Source organism: Bacillus rossius (genome assembly GCF_032445375.1).
Source record: "Bacillus rossius redtenbacheri isolate Brsri chromosome 9 unlocalized genomic scaffold, Brsri_v3 Brsri_v3_scf9_2, whole genome shotgun sequence".
In the NCBI taxonomy this organism is placed as follows: domain Eukaryota; kingdom Metazoa; phylum Arthropoda; class Insecta; order Phasmatodea; family Bacillidae; genus Bacillus; species Bacillus rossius.
In genome coordinates this window covers 12,435,789-12,455,849 of record NW_026962013.1, presented here as the reverse complement: position 1 = coordinate 12,455,849, position 20,061 = coordinate 12,435,789, and the positions used below count along the sequence as shown (strand labels likewise).

Here is a 20,061-nt window from a genome sequence, read left to right as displayed (position 1 = left end):
TGAACCAAGACTCTACAATGTATACCTGGGGCATTCTTGTACCTTTGAATATATATACTGTATAGAAGTCGCCAGCCCTGGTTAAAATTTCTAATACGGTTTTGAGGTAGTTGGTTAATTCACCGCCGCAATCGCCACCATCTCTAGGGCATCGACTTGTGGTGGTCCCTAGCGGACAATAGTCGAACTCTTCAAGCACCCCTTCCCCCTCCTGTTGAACGACGTTGAGCTGCAGTGAATGATGGATGGGGGGTGCGGGGAGAATGACAGCGGGCGACACTGCTGCGCTCTAACGTGTAAATAACAACTAAGACGATACAGGGCGTTACGGCAGCGCCCTGCAGCGGTGAAGTTCCCAAGCTGCTCATCATACGCTTCTGAAAAAACGTAGAGTAAATCCTATCCACTCGCGACTTGTATACAGTATATACATTGAAAGCCTCGGCGAAGCGCGGGGCACTCACCCGGCCGACGAAGAACCTGCGGAAGCACTTGGCCGTGTCGTCCGTCTCGATCTTGGCGCGCCAGGCGCCGTGCGGCAGCGGCTGCGGGTCTCCGGGGCAGTCGTCCTGGTCGCGGCCGTCCAGCCAGTAGCCGCCCCCCTGGGGCAGCACGATCATGGGGTAGGGCGGCGGCCGGCGCAGCGCCTCCTCCAGCAGCCGCCGCGAGCCGCCGCTCGTGGGGTTGGAGGGCGGCGCGGGGGCGGGCGGCGGCGGCGTGGAGCGCCTCTCCTCGCGCGAGCCCTGCGCACAGGTCAGCGCACAGGTCAGCGCACAGGTCAGCGCACAGGTCAGCGCACAGGTCAGCGCACAGGTCAGCGCACAGGTCAGCGCACAGGTCAGCGCACAGGTCAGCGCACAGGTCAGCGCACAGGTCAGCGCACAGGTCAGCGCACAGGTCAGCGCACAGGTCAGCGCACAGGTCAGCGCACAGGTCAGCGCACAGGTCAGCGCACAGGTCAGCGCACAGGTCAGCGCACAGGTCAGCGCACAGGTCAGCGCACAGGTCAGCGCACAGGTCAGCGCACAGGTCAGCGCACAGGTCAGCGCACAGGTCAGCGCACAGGTCAGCGCACAGGTCAGCGCACAGGTCAGCGCACAGGTCAGCGCACAGGTCAGCGCACAGGTCAGCGCACAGGTCAGCGCACAGGTCAGCGCACAGGTCAGCGCACAGGTCAGCGCACAGGTCAGCGCACAGGTCAGCGCACAGGTCAGCGCACAGGTCAGTACGCCCGCCGCTCTTACTCCTTTCGTTCGGCCTCATCTATCTGCCCGACCCATTAAAAAAAATCACTTTTATTTCGTTATTGCAACACACACAGAATACATTACTCTGGTAGATTAACAAATAAAACTACAAACAATATCATTTGATTTATCAATTAGCAACGTATAATTTCCAGTGCATCTTCCATACGTCTTTTTTATTTTATGAAAATGGAAAACGGATGGACGTTAGCTTTATCTTGAATGGTGGGTTAGAGCAGTTATATTGCAAAGTTGAACTTTTATAACCGTTAGAAGTAAGGTGACAATACACAGGTCTTTAACTATGGATAATCTGTGAACCACGCGATGCACAAAACTTCGATTCTCATAAATTAAGAGCTATGGATAAAGTTTGGGTGCTGGCTACCAACCCTTCGCACGCAATGTTAAGGCGACCCTTTCGCTCGCACAGGCCCGAAATAGAGAGGAAGAGGAAGAGAATAAATATGAGGGATGTGGATTGACGAGAATTTTTTTTTTTAATCATCTCAAAATACTTTTTAGTCTTGCACGAACAACCCGAGGAAAGTTCTGAAGCCTGAAGCGATTCCTCGACGAAGCAGTGTTATATTTGTCTTGAAGCCTAGCGGGTATTCTGGAGAAGCCCCTCCTCCATACCACGTCCATTCGACTTCGGGAAAACTTACTTTCACGAGACTTTCAAAAATTAAAAAATAAAAACACACACACAGCGCACTGTATTTCCTATTAAGGATAACAACATATTCGTGATTAATGTAAGAGATGGTTTGCTATGACATAGTACCACAACTGCGCCATACTGCAACAATCAAATCATCTTCTGATGATTGTTGTTATAATAAGCATTAATTAGAATTTCCGACACACAGTCACTTCAATAAAGTTAAAAATCTTTAAAACCGTTTAGACATTGCAGATACTACACTTCACCCGATGTTTTGAGCAAGGACGTACGCAGAAGAGAAGGGGGGGGAGGGGATATGACGGAGATATATCACTCCGGCAATACGAATGACGGAAACGGAAACATAAGACCCTTTATTTAAAAGTGCAAAAAAATTAGCTATTACAAAACTAGTTAAGGAACCGATTACCAAAATTAATCAAATGTATGATTGTGGTAATCAGTGGTCACGAAATTTGAGGACAATCTTGGGTGTTCGGCAAACGATAAAACCCGAGATACTTTGTTGATAAATGCCCATAGTACAATATACCGCCTAAATTGCACGAAATTATATATTCAACTTGATGAAAGGTTTTGGACATACGCCATTGCTAAGCACATGCATGTCTGTTGAACTACAAAAACCAAAAGACAAAAAACACAAATTAAGCAAAAATTGCTGTTAACAGGATATATACACCACATAATATTCCATAACAGGAATATGGTCAACAAACAATACGCATTGGCGTTATGTCCAAAAGCTAACATCAAGTCGTGCACTCCCATTGCACAAATCTTTCAACGATAATATATCTTCAACGTTGTTACCAAAATTACAAATGACAAGAGGAAGCGCAGGAAGCTTGTAAAAAAAAAAAAAAGACAAAAAAACTTTTTGTGATCCATTAAGTAAAGTAATACTTAGAAATCATTTTACTGATTTTTTCGTTATGTTACAAAGTAATGATAAAGTGGGCTAGTAAGGCAGGAATCACACGGAGTAATACTTGTAGTGGTTACGTGCCGGAGACCTCAGGCGCTGGGCGTGCCTCGCGCCGGCCCAGGAATGCCGGCGGGCGTAGCGCGTATTTCACCAGGGCGAGGCGACCCTCCCGGCCAGGAAGGTCAACACCCGAGCGTAGAAGGGGGGAGGAGGGATATATATATTTTTTCTTTTTGTTTTACTGTGTCTGTTGTCCACGCCGGTCACGAAGACACAGTGGGAGTGGCGCCACAACCACAACAGAACAGAACAGGACAACCTCCCGCGGGAGGAGGACTAAATCGTGACAAAACCCCTCACAGCACACTACAGAGCTTTGAATATATATACTGTATAGAAGTCGCGAGTGGATAGGATTTACTCTACGTTTTTCAGAAGCTTATGATGAGCAGCTTGGGAACTTCACCGCTGCAGTGCGCTGCCGTAACGCCCTGTATCGTCTTAGTTGTTATTTACACGTTAGAGCGCAGCGCTGTCGCCCGCTGTCATTCCCCGCTCCCCTCACCCATCATTCACTGCAGCTCAACGTCGTTCAACGGGAGGGGGAAGGGGTGTTTGAAGAGTTCGAGACTTGTCCGCTAGGGACCACCACAAGTCGATGCCCTAGAGATGGTGGCGATTGCGGCGGTGAATTAACCAACTACCTCAAAACCGTATTAGAAATTTTTACCTGGGCTGGCGACTTCTATACAGTATATATATTCAAAGGTACAGAGGGTTGGTTAGCCATTGTTGAAGTCAATGGTAAAGCCCAGTACACATGGCCTCTATTTACCTGCACAAGAATGTGCACACCTGGTACACCTCAGACTTATGGCGAACTTGAGCAGTGTTTATGGCAAAACTGAGTGTCAACTAGTGACGATAGGAGCGGTTCTATTTTTCATAATATTTATTGTACAATTAATTCCAGCGTAAAAAAAAAAAACCAGAAAGTTTTTTCATAGTAATGTTATAAATTAAAAATTTGACATTTGTTCCCTCAATTTAGCATATATATATATATATATAATGCTTTAATGACCACTAACTTCTTGCAATCATAACGGTATAAAACACTAATTTTTTTTTAAAGAATCAAATATCACAGACCGAGGTATTGAACAGCGCCGTCAGCTGGGTATTCAAGGGGCAGTGGCGTGCACGTAATTTTTTTTTAAAGGAGTATCCCGAAGATAAGACTGTACGAATTATTCTATTGCTGAAGAATAACACTTGGAAGAATTTCAGTTCGGGGCTATGTAAGAACAGTACAAATTTTGGGACGGTACTAAAAAAGGTTCAGGTAAGGTAGCGAAAAAGCACTTCCTTGTTGGTATAGAGCCGTGAACTAACAACCGGACTGTATTCCAGAACTTATTCCAAATCGAATCTCAGAGAAAGGAAACAAATCGGCACCAGTTTCAATAAAAAGGTGTCCAGTCCTGCACTAGGCTAGAAAATGGCTTCAACACATTCTAGCGGACGTTTCAGGTCCATCTATACAATTTTTACGGCAAAAATACTAGCCACAGCAGCACCATCGCACGAAAATAAAACCAGCCTTACTAATTTTACAAGTTGCGATTGTTTCTTGCTATGGCCATTACGAGTGTACGAAATTTACTCCAGATTAGTTTCGCTATTAATAGTTACATTTGGCACACCAACACGCTTGGTTACGTCCCCCGACGATCACAAAAGTGACCATGTAAGAGTTTTTAGGCGCCAGACGCGGGTCCGTCACCTGGACGAAATCAAAGAGAAAGTGAGCTCTGCGCATGCATAGAATTTGGCCAAACGAACGTCAACAGTTAGGACACCGAAATCTGTTCCGTAAAAAAATAAGGGACTGGCCGTGTCCTATATCGTGCGCTAGGAATCCTGTCGTGTACCTAAAACACTTATTTTGGTGTTTTGGGAGTGCCAGCCTGAGACACTTGAACGAAGGAAGAAGATGCGACGAGGAAGGAGAGGACCAGGGACATGGCCGCAGAGAGGAGCGGCACGGATCGTACAACAGCCCCGCCGGCGCCTAGCGGGTCTGCGGCCATCCTCTTCCCCGGGCTCTGCCCCCCCCAGGGGCCGACGTGGCTTGCCAGCGGCTCGTACGGGGGTCCGTCTGCTCTCCAGCTCCCAACTGGCGACACACACCTCGCGAGGTTTGGTGTCCACCGCAAAAAAAAAAAATATGTCTCCAATTAATAATGTTCGCAGGCTTTCACGGCCATTGTCTGAAATAGCTTTGGCTTCTGGGTTGTAGTCGTGTCCTTGGCGAATAATTCACCGACGTTTTTCCGTCGACATTGCACCTGCTCCCTGATGATGGCGAATGTTAATGTCGACCGAAACGCCCGTGAATTATTCGCCAAGGACACGGGGCTACAACCCAGAAGCCAAGCTACTTCAATGTCTCAAAACTTCAATGCGAAACACAAGTCACGTCACAACGAAGAGTTTAGCAGTCAGTAACACCTACATGTTACGTTTACCACTCCAAACATTCTGCAAGATCCGTTGTAAAAGGGTTTCATAGTCAATGCCAAAAATTGAGAATCTCCGTCGTGAGTGAAACGCCCCACCGAGCCTGGGCAAAAAAAAAAAAAGTTTAGAACGCTACTACGTGAATTCACGAAACAAGGCTTTGTCTACGACTTAACCTCGATGTTTATAATATCTTAACATAGGGTCAAGTACATTCATGGCAGAAATCTCTGACCTCACTGACCCAACGAAGGTCATACACGTGGTTCGACATGGTATAAGGGCCTGGCTTTATGCGCTAGCTAGACGTCAGAGTTCGAGGACAAGTGTAGTGTAATTAAATGATAGTTGTAGGGTTGTACCTTCAGGCATGGCAGAGTCGGTTAGGAGGAAATTATTAGATGAATAAGTACCTCTGGGCGGGGATAAGTAATAGTATTGCCAGGTAACATCACTTGAAAGCATCGCAACCGCCATGATCCACTACAAACGTGCTGTCGGGTGAATATCCGTGTGGCTCAATGCAGTTATCTTCAATAGGCATAGGCCACACCCTCAGGGTTTTTTTGTTAAGGAGGTACAGTATTAAATTATTTTGTTTCTAATATTTCGTGTTTTTGCACACGGTTTAGAATAAATTCGTAGGATACTCATATTTAGTATTATGTAAAAGGTTTTTTTATACGAAACAAGTAGTTATTTTAAATTTTTATGAACTTTAAGCCAAATTTTTAAATGTCAGTCCGAGGATGTACAGAAAGAATGTAATCATTAAATCAAAAGACCATCAATAAACCATAGAAAACTTGAATTTGTTTTTCGGAATTTGGGAAATTTTAATTTTTATTCATTTAATGAATGATATACTAAAAATAAAGAATTTCAAGACTAAGACTGCACACGAACGGTTGATACAAAACTGACTATTACAAGAAGCCATGCTACGACATAAAAATTAAATTTGCATCCAAGTCCAAAATAAGCATTGAACAAGGGCTGGTTTAAAAGAAGGGGGGGGGGGGGGACCAATGTATGGTTAGTTAAAATAAATAAATGTAGTTTCGCTATGAATTAGTTTTAAATCATGAGCAAAAACAGGAGACGGAATGACGTGTGGTTTGAGAGCAGGAAACCGGCGGGCGGCTGGCAGCCACGCGCGAACTGCGGGGAGGGGAGGCAGGCAGCTGCGGCGACAGGTGAGAATGCAGGTGACAGCGGCGTGTCCTGGGCGGCAGATGGCAGGATGTGCGCGCCCTGCAGATGTCGGCCTGGCCTCGCTAGGCGGCCATCTGCCCGCACAAAGGCCCGCAAGACGGCTCTGGATGATCCGGCCCACCTGGCAGTTCGTAACCGCGAGACTACTGATCCGACACAGCGCGAGCGGTCGTGTCCGCGACTTGTTACCGACTGCGCCGGTTTATCAGGGCGAACAACACTAGAGACCAGTAGCGGAGGGGGGGCTAAGGGGCTCAAGCCCCCTCCAAAAGCATCTGGGTCCACTGTTGTTTTATTGTTTGCCTTGATAAAGCCTAGTCTCAGCTGGGTCAAGCCCCTCCCAAACCAAAATCCTGGATCCGCCACTGCTAGAGACCAATACCGGACAGCCAGCTCTGCGCTAACAACACAGGCCAGCGTGCGACAAATAACCTGGTGGCGTGGTGTGACACTACAATAATAATTTTATTCTTCTTCTTCTTAGTAACTAGTCAAATAATTATTTTTTGAAGTTATACTTCTTTAGGAGGGTTATGAAAAAAAATGACAAGAAAGAATTTTTACGATGCGCACGCAGCATGCAACGAAAATTCACAGGATAATGTGTGTTCTTTAACAGAGAATGGGGCAGAATGCAATCACAGATTTGGAGGGGTGAATTATGGGGGGGGGGGGGGGAGACAGTTCAAGGAAAAAGGAAAAGTGTTTTTATAGTACATATCACGCCGTTTTTGACTCGACTATTAAAGATAATATCGTCCAAGCCGTGGCCTTGGAGGGCGATGCACTTATGGAGATGTTCAACATAGTTTTCATCCACTCTTGCAGCACATTGTGGAATTCTGGTGATTACATCCTCCATTGCCTCCATCAGATCTTCCAGGGTTCGAGGTCGAACACTGTAAACGCAGCTTTGAGGTAGCCCCGTAGAAGTCATAGGAGGTCAAATACGAGGTGCAAAAAGGGGGGGGGGGAGGGGGCTATGGGACATCCACTCGTAAGGAGATCAGGCGACCGGGAAACATTTCTTGCAAACTTTTGCGTGAACGACGGGCAATATGGAAAGTGGCTCCATCCTGTTGAAACTTCTGTGTCATATTCCCTGTCATACTACTCTTCCATTTTAGGGCGTAAAAATTTCTCTAGCATCTCACAATAGCGCGCTGAAATCACAAGTCACAAAAACAAGGCCCAATTATGCCCTATCGAGGTCAATGCGCACCAAACTGTCACTTTCAGGCTGTGAAGTGGTTTCCGGCGCAGTTCAAGAAGGTTTACAGTTTGCCCAGTAGCTTGTTTACTGTACAGCTAAAGTGGAAATGCACTTCGTAGCTCGTCCACACAATAGCGCCTGGGGCAAAGCTGTTGGTTTTGCATTGCCAGCATCTCTGCGTTTCACACGGCTTTGCGGGCTCAATTCCTGGGCAATCATGTGTAATTGGAAGATCTGTGTGTAACATTCGCCTTATCGCTCTGGACGATATTCCAAAGGCAGCGGTGTGTTTTCCATGGAGGAAGCGTTAGAGATTGTTCAATAGACGGCCTTACCGCCTCTATGTCTTCGGGAAATCTCCCATGGAACATTGTCGTTTAAACTGAAATTGAATTGCCTGCGAAAGGCCTTCTGCGTCGCCACTACACCTTCCAGTTTTTTTTGTTTTTTTTTAAAGTCTCCACAACAAAGCTTTATTGCTCACCTGTCCACCGCATTGTGACTGCTAAAAAGGACGTTGTTACTCCAACCTAATGGCACCTGTACCATCCTGCTCTGGTGCCCCTCCTGTGAATTCTTGGAAATAGGGACTGAATTCTGCTAAATAATACACTTTGTGATTCATATATACTGGTCTGTATAATTACGAACATTTATTTATTGTGAATATTAGTGATGAAAATTGTGATTATAAACGTTTTCGAGTGTATTTAAATAAGTGAGGTCATGTTCCCATGTGGATAATTTGCATTATAATTAATTAAAACCATGAACATATTTATTGATTTTAAATATAAGTTAAAATTTGAATTGTTTTACATTCTTTTAAGATTGGTTTGATTATTTTTGTGGACATACGCGATTTCTCAATAATGGTCTAAAAAGATTACACAAATATACAGAAAACAAGCCAAAATAGGCCGATGTCAAAAAGTTAAGTGCACAGACACGAATTACACGTGTGTATGCATTTAACATCAGCTGATCTGCATTATTTTCCGTGTGTTTGCGTACGCCTATTGATTCCCATCATTTAGGTTTCTTTAACCAGAAATTGTTGTTTTTTTGTCCACAAAAAAAAAAAAAAACAATTTTTTTAAAGCCTCTTCTTTCACCGTATCTCGACAGACGTGGCACGGCTAGCGAGCGAAGCAGGGTCCAGCTGTGCGCGGAGGGGTATGGAGCCTCGCCCTTCTGCATCGACCCGAGACGCGACGGCGCTGCAACTAGGCCACGATAAGCGAGGGAGCGCACCGCCCCGAGACACTGCCGGGGGGGGGGGGGCGCCCGCCCACGCGCCGCCCCGACATGGGGCGAGTGTCGCTTCTTCGCGGCGATACGACGATGGCGGAGGGGAAAAAATAATAATAATCAAATCGCATGAGCACTCTGCAACAGGTCAAGCCCAGAAATTTTTGACGTGACAACGTCTAATAAATCTATGAACGCCGGCTGCACGCACGAAAAAGTGTCCCGTTACGCTGTGTCCCGTTACGCTCATTGTACGCTTGCGCCGCATCTATCTCTCTTCCACTCGATTGGAACAACCATCGATTTGACTTTTTCGAGGCACATTAAACTTCAAACACTCCCATTCGTTTCCTACTTTTCCTATCATCGTCCTATCCTTAACAGAATAACACAGATTGGAAGAAGTTAAATAGCAAACATGTATAAAAGTTATAGTTAAAATAATCTGTTCGTTAAAGTAATAAACATATTTGAATTAATGAGTGCAAATAAAACTAAATTTATCAATTAAATTGTAGATTTCATTTCACTCTTTCTTTGAATCCATACAAAATAGTGATAATTCAATAAAAATTATTCAATTTTATTCATAAAAGTATGCAATCATTTCATCAATGTTTTGTTAATGACGTTGTCACGTTAAACTATCGTCCGTAAACCGACTTTACAGACAACCAATTTTTTTTAACGCAAATGTACGTTACTGTCAGATCGATTTTTTTTTCTCTCTAAAGAAGCTTTTTTTTTTTCAACTGTCTGCTCTAGTAATCGGAAGTGATTTTCGCAACCGAATGGGCTGCGCGGAAAAGAGAGCAAAATTTCTTGTGAACTGTTCGATAAGCCATTCAAGCTGAAAGTGCCGGCGTGATTTACGGTATCATTTGAAGGAGTTGGCATTTTTACACCAAATGGTCGTACTTTTCACTTTGAAGAAAGTCTTATGGAGCCAAAATCTTCAACTTGGCGAATCTAGATGCACCTAGAGTATGCGATAAACACTGTTTTGCCTATTGCCAACCCCCCTCGCACTCAAAAAAAAATATAGTATATATTTTACTAATTTTTGTCTTTTATTGTGGCCCTAATGATTTGCAATGTGGCTAGTGCCGTACGTCATCCCTGAGTAGTAGGCAGCTGGCCACACGGTATCCCCTCGCCCTCTTTCCTAAACCGCAAAACCCCACCCAACAAAAACCTTCGTAACGGATTCCCCGCGTGCCCTTCTCGGAACACGAAAATCGAACCCCTGTGCAAACAGCCCCCCCTAGCCCTTTCACCCTCCAACAACCCACTACCCGAAGAGGATCGCGAGACACGCACCTGGATACCCACCCCTGCGGGACTGCCGTACTTTTCAATTCCATTTCCCCTGCCGCGGGCTGCCGTGCGCTGCTGCTTGTGGACCCCGGAGCGCTTCCGGCGCGCGGCAGTTCCTCCGGCGACCGCGAGCCATCAGTCACTCCGACACATCATTGCCAATTCGTCTCCTACATTTATCAATTTTTTTTACTAACTCAGTATTTTTATCATCTTAATGATTAGTACTGATGGCGTATTGAATTTGTAACAAAGGAATTATGAAAAACAAATCACAGCAAGGAAACTTGAGGCTCGAGAAACACGTTCCGCAACTGACGTATAAGCAAATACTTCAAAAGACAGAAGGGAAATGAAGGGAAGGATTGGGGAATCGAGTCCGTCCGTCTGGCCCTAGATATTTTGAGTTTACCTTAAGTATTTTTTGATATTATGTTCATTTTATTAATGTATATATATATATATATTCATTAGTTATACTCTGAAACTTCGCGCCGGCTAGTGTAAGGTGCCCAGCACTCCGAACACCGCGCCAGAGGCAAGCGCTGTCTGCGCCAAGAGAAGAAAAACATGACGTCATGGGGGGGGGGACGACTTTTTTTTTTGTTTTGGTTCGAGACCCGGCCGCGCACTCAGCACGACGCGCTTGGTGAAACACGCCGGTGGAGGAGCCCCTTCACATTTACAGTTCCGCCCCCCCCCCCCCCACCGCCACCGGGCCGAGCGGCGGTGGAAGCGGCCAAACAGAACACCCCCCCTCCAACCACGCCGACATTTTGAAATGTCAACGGCCTGGCCTAGCTAGCGGCACGGGGGTGGTCGATACTTGAAACACGCCGGCAAGTTCTACGTCGCGGGGCAGGGCGGGGGGGAGTGGAAGGGTAGGGGGGGGGGGTTGACCGCAGGAAGCAAGCCACGGGCCTAAAGAGAACTACCAGGCTGGTGCGGTCGCTGTGGCAGGACCTGCAAGTGTGCACTAATGACGGCCACTGAACATGAACATGAACATGACCAGTTTCCAGTTTACCTCGGAATCGCTAGCTTCGCATGGAAAGAGTTCACAGCCTGTATATAAAGAAAATACATTTTTCAGAAGTAAATTAATGAAGTTAAGTAAAAGTCTTCTAAAATCCTCGATTAAGGCGATCACGTGACATGAATGTACATGTGATTTTTTTTTTTTTTTGGGAATTATACTAACCGATTTTACGAAGGAAAAATTTGCATGATGTTTTCACGGAAATTTTCATCGCAAGATTTCGACACTGGTCATCATCACATCCTGACCCTAAAGGTTAGGATAATCCACAATTAGGTAATGGACACAACAGTTAACCCTTTAGCATCATTTTAAAAAAAAAGGGGGGGGGGAGGATAATTGTGAAACCATGAAAATTTGAAAAAAAAAAAAAAAAAATTAATGGCAACCAGATAGATAAGATAAGTTATGACTTGCGAGGTAACACTGTTCTGCACCAGACTGCCGCATCCGTAGAGCCTGGTCTGCACGGAGCAGAGGGGCCTAGCGAGATGCAGCCAGCCTGGAGGGAACTGGAGCACCCCGAGAAAACCCCACCTGCCCGCTCGGCCCTTGGTCGTCATCTCGACGATGCTTCCGGTACGGAGCTGGGACCAACAAACGGTAGGGAGTTGTCGGAGCAATTTCACTCGCAGCCAATGGACGAGAGAAACATGAACATGGCTATAAACATTGCACGCAAAAAGGAGATGTTGTAGGGAATGCGTTCTTTAAATTATTATTCATGCAATGGAGAATTTTAATTTAATGCATAATTCTTGTGCTGTCCGATATTCATAGGTTGAACTATTGTTGTCCGTGCTGTCATCGTTGTGTTGTCCTCTATACTTGTTTAGTTTCATCGTTGTTTCAGTCTGTCCGACATCAGCTGATTCAGTCTTGTTTTCTGTAATTTATTTTTATTTTCGTTAATTCTTCCACGACAAGCAGTGCAAAACTGCAATGGCGTATGTAATAAAAAAATGCATTAAATAGTAGGGAGTGGTTACGCTCCACCTTATTCCAACACAGATAACTGTTTCACAACAATACAAAATAAGGGGGAATTTGGGTGGGGGTTGTCAGGTGTGTTTTATCAATCGTTCTGCGGCCCCGTGGTGTTCGTCAAACAAAGAGTGAAAATAAGTAAAATATTCAAGATTATATAAATTATCATTTCTACATAATTACGGGGTTAAATACCCCTGACAACTTAAAGTAGAAATTTTTTTCAGTTATAATTTCCATATCAAATAAAATCCTGCTGTTTAACGACAAATGGTTGTGACTTTGGTTCTCTCTTTTATTTAATTAAATACAAATTGAGGAGCTGGGTGAACTAAAGAGTAATCCGTCTGCGCGGATTCGAAATTAACAGTATACGACATTTTAGAATGTCTCAGCTCTAGATGGCAGGTGCGACCTGTAGTCTATACGAAGGCCATGTCAATTACGAAGTATTTCCTGTCAAACTTTCAACTGCCGTTTACTCAAAAACTAAGTTTCTGCAGTTAAATTATTAGTCCACGTAACCCCTAAATTCCTCTGAAAATACCAATCATTTTACTTGCACACCCCGGGGTATTTATTTTTTCAGCAAAGAGAATTTTGTAGTTTTAAAAGTAAAGTATTTTAACTGAAAAAAAATTATATATATATATTCCCTTCACTTTAAATTTTTTTCCTGAAAATCAAAGGTTGTCCTGACCTGTACATGTTATGTTTTCTGTTTTGCAATCTGTAGCAGCCAAATGAATATAATTAATGGCAGAGGCACGTACCTACAGGTAAAATAAAAGGTGGAAACTGAACACTGTTAAACACGGAGACTGAAAAGTGTACTATAAATAAATAATTATTTGTACCTAACTGCTGCACAGTGTGTTGTGACGAGGAAGTTAACAGTAGGAACCAGTGCGATCGAAATAAACATGTAATAACAGGAGCGGCGTCAACTGTGAATGCTTCCTCGATACTTGTGGTAAAAAGAGTCGTCTTGTTCTAAGGCACTGGTTCCCAAACCTGGTTGGGAGAGGCGAGACAAGTCTCGATGGGGGGCTGAATGATGGAATAATTAGTGAATTTTGTGTACATAATTAACTACGGTACTTTGTGACGTACCTTATGTATTCACTGGTTATTTTCTTTAGCCAACTTTTGGTTTATTTGTTAATGTTTTGTCAAGGTGGGAAATAAAGGTAATGAAAAAAAATGTTTTCAATTTAACACTTTTACTATATTCTACTTTAAAAAAATGTTTAACTTGATGAGAAAAAAATTCTGTTTACATGCCTCCCAATCGGCGTTGATTAAGTGTTGAAAGGTGTTTGGGACTCGCCATATCTCAGTCATCTTGAAAGATTTGAGCCTACTGTTGCAAGGCAACTATATTTTTGTATTTTTTCAAATCTATAATCAATAAAAAGAAACTTGAAAATATATTTCCAACATAAACTACGTAGTACGAAAACAATAATTATGAGCCTGTTCTATCCAATATTTTTTTCTCGACTTGTATTTCTAACTCACATCAGTCGCGTTTGTAAATTATTTTATTTATTTACGTTTGGTACTTTCTGTTCAGTAAGATATATACATATACGTATCTGATAACAGTACAAACTACAATGTTTAAGTGCTAACTAAATGTACACACATGTCCGTACATTTTGTTTTCCTTTATCACGTAATTCCTCACTTACCACTTGAATGTTGGTTAGAACCCATGCTATCCTCTACCAAAAAATAGAAACAATAAATTGTTGTCTAAAAAGTTCCTACCAATATTAAAATATACAAATGGAAAAAAGCGAAATTTACCGAAAAACATGTGGTAATATTTAAAAAATTTCCCAACTCACATCTCTATTTGTAGATAATTCACATTAAGTTTCGACACAGGAATCATTGCATTAAGAGCTACATGTTAGTAGTCAGAAAAACAATGGAAGGGATATTGTAAGTCGGCAAACCGAAATCTGGATTCGAACCCAAGCCCTCCCGAAAGTGTGCCCAAGTTTTTATAATTGCAACCTTCCCCCTCCCCCCCTCCTTTATCAAACACCAGACTGATGAGTTGTTTTACCCATTTCTGGGTGTCGTGAGCGCAGGCAACGGCATGACGACAGCCGTGAAGTCCCTATGCTTGTCAAGAAAGGATGATTCCGCGATGGTTTGCCACGGCCGTACGCGGGATGAAGGTGAAAGGAACATCACGAACTCCCAGGCCTAAAATGAGGAAGAATGTTAAAAAAAATAAAAAATAAAAAAACTCCCCGACCGGGAATCGAACCCGAATCTTTCGGCCCACCAACCTGACAATAGTCACTATACCAAGTGGGCGGTCAGCACCCAGCAATCCTATTGCGAACAAGCACGGGCGAAGAAGCCAGAACGAAAAAAAAATCCACGTGGATAAGTTATACCTTATCGCCTTACAGCCAAAAATGGTGCAAACCATCAACCATCATCACAAACGTAGCATGACTCGAAACACAAACACTAAGTCTGCGTCCCTTTCGTAAACCTGCTGTATCTGCGATCACAATTTAAAAACAGCGACATTGTGTTTCAGGAGGAAACATATCGTGTAAGTATTGTTTCCTGTTTTAATATTTCGAGTGTATAAATCTGCGCACATTTCCTGGTTGCTTATCTGAAATGGGAAAGAAACCAACTGAGGTAGTTTAGTGAAGTTACTGCTTAACAAAAATAATAATAATTGAAATTATTCCGAAAACGATGTTTTTAACACTTAAAATTGTTGCGTATTTACATTGAATCTAATAAAAACTATATTCTGGGAAAATTATTTTTTTTTTCAAATTCATTTGCTTTCTAATTAGGTAAAGCATTCAATTTTCCTCGCTTCCAAACCCCTTCAGAATTATCGACTTTTCTATAAAACAATTGTAATAAAAAATAAACATTTACGATATCAATACATTTTAACGATTTTTTCCGTTCACCAGTCCCAATAAGTCGCTACTTTCAACATTTACCGGCAAGTAACAGCAAACCGAACGCTCCAACTCCAGGAATTTGTAAAATTTAGGTTTCATGCTGATTTTCACGGCACATGACTGAAATATTGTAAAACGCAAACCTCGCTTTCGAATACGAAAAAAAAATTTGAAATAGTTTATCATGGCTCTGTCTGATCGGCTAATGTGGTGGCCCATCATTATTTGCGCCCGTCAAACAGGTTTCCTACTGCATGCAAATTTATTCGGCAGTATGCTGCCCGGTACAAACTGAGAACAGACAATGTCACACGACTCCCAGAACCGCCTTGAAAATCTCTTCGTTGGCCTCAAATACGAAATCTTGACCTCAAATACGGAATCTTTCACAGGCATAATCCATAACTAAAAAATGCACAATTCAATAACGACAACGAGTACTGTTCAAGATATGATTATTTTATCCACTTTTAATGTGTTCAACCAAAGCACTCTCATATTTTTATCTCTGAACTAAAATGCGTGGTGATGTATGTTGGAAATGACGATTAGGTTGTATTAGTTTCGGTCACGAGTTGTCAACTACTCCAGTCGTATCTACATATGACTCAGACACAAATTGGAAGGACCTTAATTTCAAGGATTTGTGCTTATTCTGGTATGTAAATAAAAAAATGGTTGTATGCAAAACATATATTTTCTTCCTAGCTCCATGTTATATTCCACCTTGAATCCAAATCAGGGTTCCCCCACACTCGAGACTATTTCCCCAAATTTCCCTATCCAACATAGCACCCCTCCTCTTTTTCTCTCTCATATTTCAATTTTGCAAGGTAACGTAAAAATATTACAATAAACATCTATGTACTTATCAAAACACATTTCGACAGGCATAAAATGCAGAAATGACAATTTGTTTTTCCAGCAACGTGGACAGTTCGCAGTAAAACTAGTAATGAAATAATAAATAGCTACATTGATTGTGGCCAGATGAAATTTTAAACGTGCTTCAAGTCAGTACCAAGATGATTGCATCTCTTGCGTGTGATTACTGGATAAAAGCAGATACGGATAACTAACCACATGCAAATTTATGATAAATTTATATACAGAGTTTTAAGCTAGCAAAAACGTTGGCAAACTTGACGACGCTATTGAGAACGGCATGAACTTCGCGCCAGCGACAGCAATAAGGTTTTACTGCGCCTACAACCTCGTCGTTCGATTCATTAGTCCGCTCTGCACACCTCACCGAGCTCATTCAAAACAAGTCTTGAACGTGCACAGCTGTGAATGACAGCTGCGCATGACAGACATGCCATTGTCACTACGCACAGCGGGTGCAGCCAACGCACGTAAGCGAAATCAAGAAAAAAAGATATCTCGGTTGCGTACATTTCACTCTACAACGGAAACAATGGCAACAAAACGGGATAAAATGGCATTACGTTTAGAATTATTGTTTTTGATAGTGTTCTGAGGTATAATTATAGATTGAAGAAGTCGCAGTAAGAGCGACGACAGCCAAACTGGAATTTCGTAAATTCCACAGGCGTGTAGTCTTTTCGACAAAACCTTTTTAAGGGACTATGGTGACCTCCAATTTATTAGCGGGCTAATTATAGTGCGTTGCGTCCACTCTAATACTTGTAGGGCAAAATTATTATGTCAAATATAAAAAAACATTGTAAAAAAACAAAAATTTAAACTTGTGAAAAGCATACTTTATTATGTTCTAAACATGATACAACAGTTTTTTTTTTTTTTTTTTTTTTTAAGTAACGGTCTTCTACTGAAGCTGTGTGCGCGCACCGTTCCATAGGGGAAGCCTACAACTCACGTAGTTTCGGTTCCCTACCACGTTCGTGCAACTTCGGATTTCTCTCAAAAATTGAAATTAAAAAAAAAATCGAAGGGTTAGGTTAGGTCAGTCACAACATGCTTGTTTTTATTGGAAACTTCTGATTTAGCGGGCTGAAGTGGCGTTAATACCAAAACGCAAAACTTCGGAAATTCTTGCAGGGAACCGAAACAACGTGAGTTGTAGGCTTCCCGTTCCATGGGAACGGTGCAACTCACGTAGTTTCGGTTCCCTACCACGTTCCATACCCGGGCTGGCGGGGCCTCCAGTTACACTCGCAGAGGTTGGCAGCATTGTTACCTGCGACTCGAGCTTCCTGCACTCGGCGGGCTGCTCAGCTGAAGACCGGTCCCTCCAGCGCAGCACCCCCATCACGACCGACCCCCACGCGACTTGGGATGCCAGGCTTCTTCCGTTCCGATCACGGCCCTGGGCTAGCGTCGAGGCGTGACCCGAACCCTTCACAGCATCGCCCCCACGACGTGCGCGCACCGGGTACAGACGCGGCGAACAGAGGAACGAACTCGGAGCGACTGGATCCCGCGGCGCGGCCGACGCTTGGCTCCGCACCTTCCCTACCCCCCCCCCCTTCACCCTCTCTTGGGCAATCCTTCCCACTCCCGACAACCTGTGCGCGCGCGCTGGCCCGCCAATGGCAGCGGCCGACTTGCGGCCACGACGCGGGGGGGGGGGGGGGAAGGGGCGGGTGAAGGGAGAGCCAAGCTCAACTGGAAAAAAAAAAGGGAGGGGAGCCTAGGAGCTTGAACGCGCCGGTAAATATGAAAAGGAACGGGAATGAAAATAAAAAAATAAAAACTGTTGGCAGCTGTGCATCGCACGGCCCGTGTTTCGCTTTTCTGTGTATAATTGTCACGGTTGGGTTCGTTCCCAACAAGCAAAGGCTTTGCCGGCAAGCGAGGCGGTAAAGTATTATTTTTCTTTTTTTTTTTCAGAAAATGTTTGAAAACTGAATCGCAGTGAACTGACGGTTACAAAGCGCGATTCAGATTGTTCAGATGCCGTGTCGTTAAAATGGAGTATTTGAAGTGCGTACAAATAATTCTGCAAAAGAAAAAAATTTGGACTCGTCAAAGTTACAGATTTTATCACTCTCCACGACGGGTTTGGATATTTTTCTTTCATAAAAATGGCACAACTACTGTACCGTGGTTTACTCCTAATAATTCGTATCCAGGCACGAGCACGGTATTGACTCCAGGTGAAGGTCGCTACAGCATGGCGACTCAGGGGTTGTTTACCACTGCCTCTCGCATTCTGAAGTGAATTTACCGGGTACACATCGTTCGCCCTACAGGTGTTTGCCCTAAACGTAGGGCAAATGCCTGTAGGGCAAACGACTTTAGGGCAAACGACTTTAGGGCAAATGCCGTTTAGTACAAACGACTGTAGGGCAAACGCCGGCAAGCACTTATGTTTTGGATTAACGAAACCACGCCAACTTTTAGGGCAGACGCCTGTAGGGCAAATGCCTGTAGGGCAAACGACTGTCGAAAAACTTATTTTAGGGCAAACGCCTTTAGGGCAAATGCCAGAACTTGGTCCGAATGGGATTATCAAACATTTTGTGCAAACGCCTTTAGGGCAAATGCCTGTAGGGCAAACGCCTGTAGGGCAAATGACTTTAGGGTAAACGAAGTTTAGGTTATTTTGGGTATTGTAGGTTTTTTCAATTATGTATCGATTCAAACGGTGTTCTTGTAGTTTATATTTCCTCCGCAGGTGGCAATACCTCAATAAATGTTTTCCCTCTAAATGCAAAGTTTACAAAACCGTCGCTAGATGGCACTTATGTAAGCCTATATTGAGGTTTGGTGGGAATTCATGTGGTATGAACTTCCTAGATTCACCATCATATGGTTCCCTGCGCTAAGTTCAATGTTATCGAATATTTTTTTCTGTAAAATATTTCGGAACATTAGGTGCTGTAAGGTCTTCGACAAAAAAAAAATATTATAATGAGAAAACATTATTGGCGATTTAACAAAAATATTGCTGGAAAAAGGTTCAACTTTTTTCCCGGTGCTTTGCTTATTTCAATTTCAGCTGTCAGACGCGCATTACGTTTCCTTGCGGGATTGTATGCATATTTGTTTGTTCCACAATATTCCTTTTTTCTTCCAAAGTGACTTGCAGTGACGCGAAGTAATGTTCACACTTACTTAATAGTTCATTTTCAGGAAGATCACACCCTTGTACATCAATAACTTGCCCTGATGAGGATCCATAGTCAACATTTGGTTTAGTCGATTGGAGTTCACGCCGTTTTAGTATCAACCAACTATCTTCTCGGTAAGCCAGTTTACGCCGAGTTGTGCCATGTCGAATCTTTTTACGAATTACTTTCTTGTGTATTGAACCAGGGCTCCTACCTGACATTTTTTTGAATGGACTCTTCTCCCAAGCTAAACATTTCTTGAATCTTGTCCTGCCATGTAACATTTACGCTGAAAAGAGTCTCGCTGTGTCTGTGTGTAGGTAATTTATTATACTTCACTTGTTCCCATAAAACGTATTAGGAGTTAAGCTATAGATGGTCTGGGCGAATTAGCAAAATATGCACACTCTCGATGGAGTATTTTCACCACATTCTAGAAACATATTAATAAAACGACAGATTAAGTTGGGCACATGTTATATAAAAATTGAAAATAGGCATGAAGGTCACGGAGGCTATTTTAACAGTAACTTTTAAACACTGAAAATGTTTTTATAAATTCATATGTATAATCCTCTGCCTTAAATTATTTTAGGGTCATCGTTTTTAGGACGACTTAAAGTGAAAATTCCAGCAGGCAAGGATTATAAAATTTTGTAAGC

The 20,061-nt window shown here is 43.3% G+C and overlaps 1 protein-coding gene across 9 annotated transcripts in view; it reads right to left on the bottom strand.

The window, feature by feature from the left end:
* LOC134543354 (rap1 GTPase-activating protein 1) overlaps window positions 1–20,061 on the bottom strand; it is a 612,076-nt gene that overhangs the window by 57,888 nt on the left and 534,127 nt on the right. For 8 of the 9 annotated variants that reach the window (XM_063388338.1, XM_063388341.1, XM_063388339.1 and 5 more), the window contains one exon: window positions 465–743. In XM_063388338.1, coding sequence (XP_063244408.1) covers window positions 465–743 — 279 coding nt within the window. Of the gene's footprint in view, window positions 1–464; window positions 744–17,523; window positions 17,743–20,061 lie in introns of those variants that run through there. The other variant, XM_063388344.1, reaches the window with a different exon arrangement.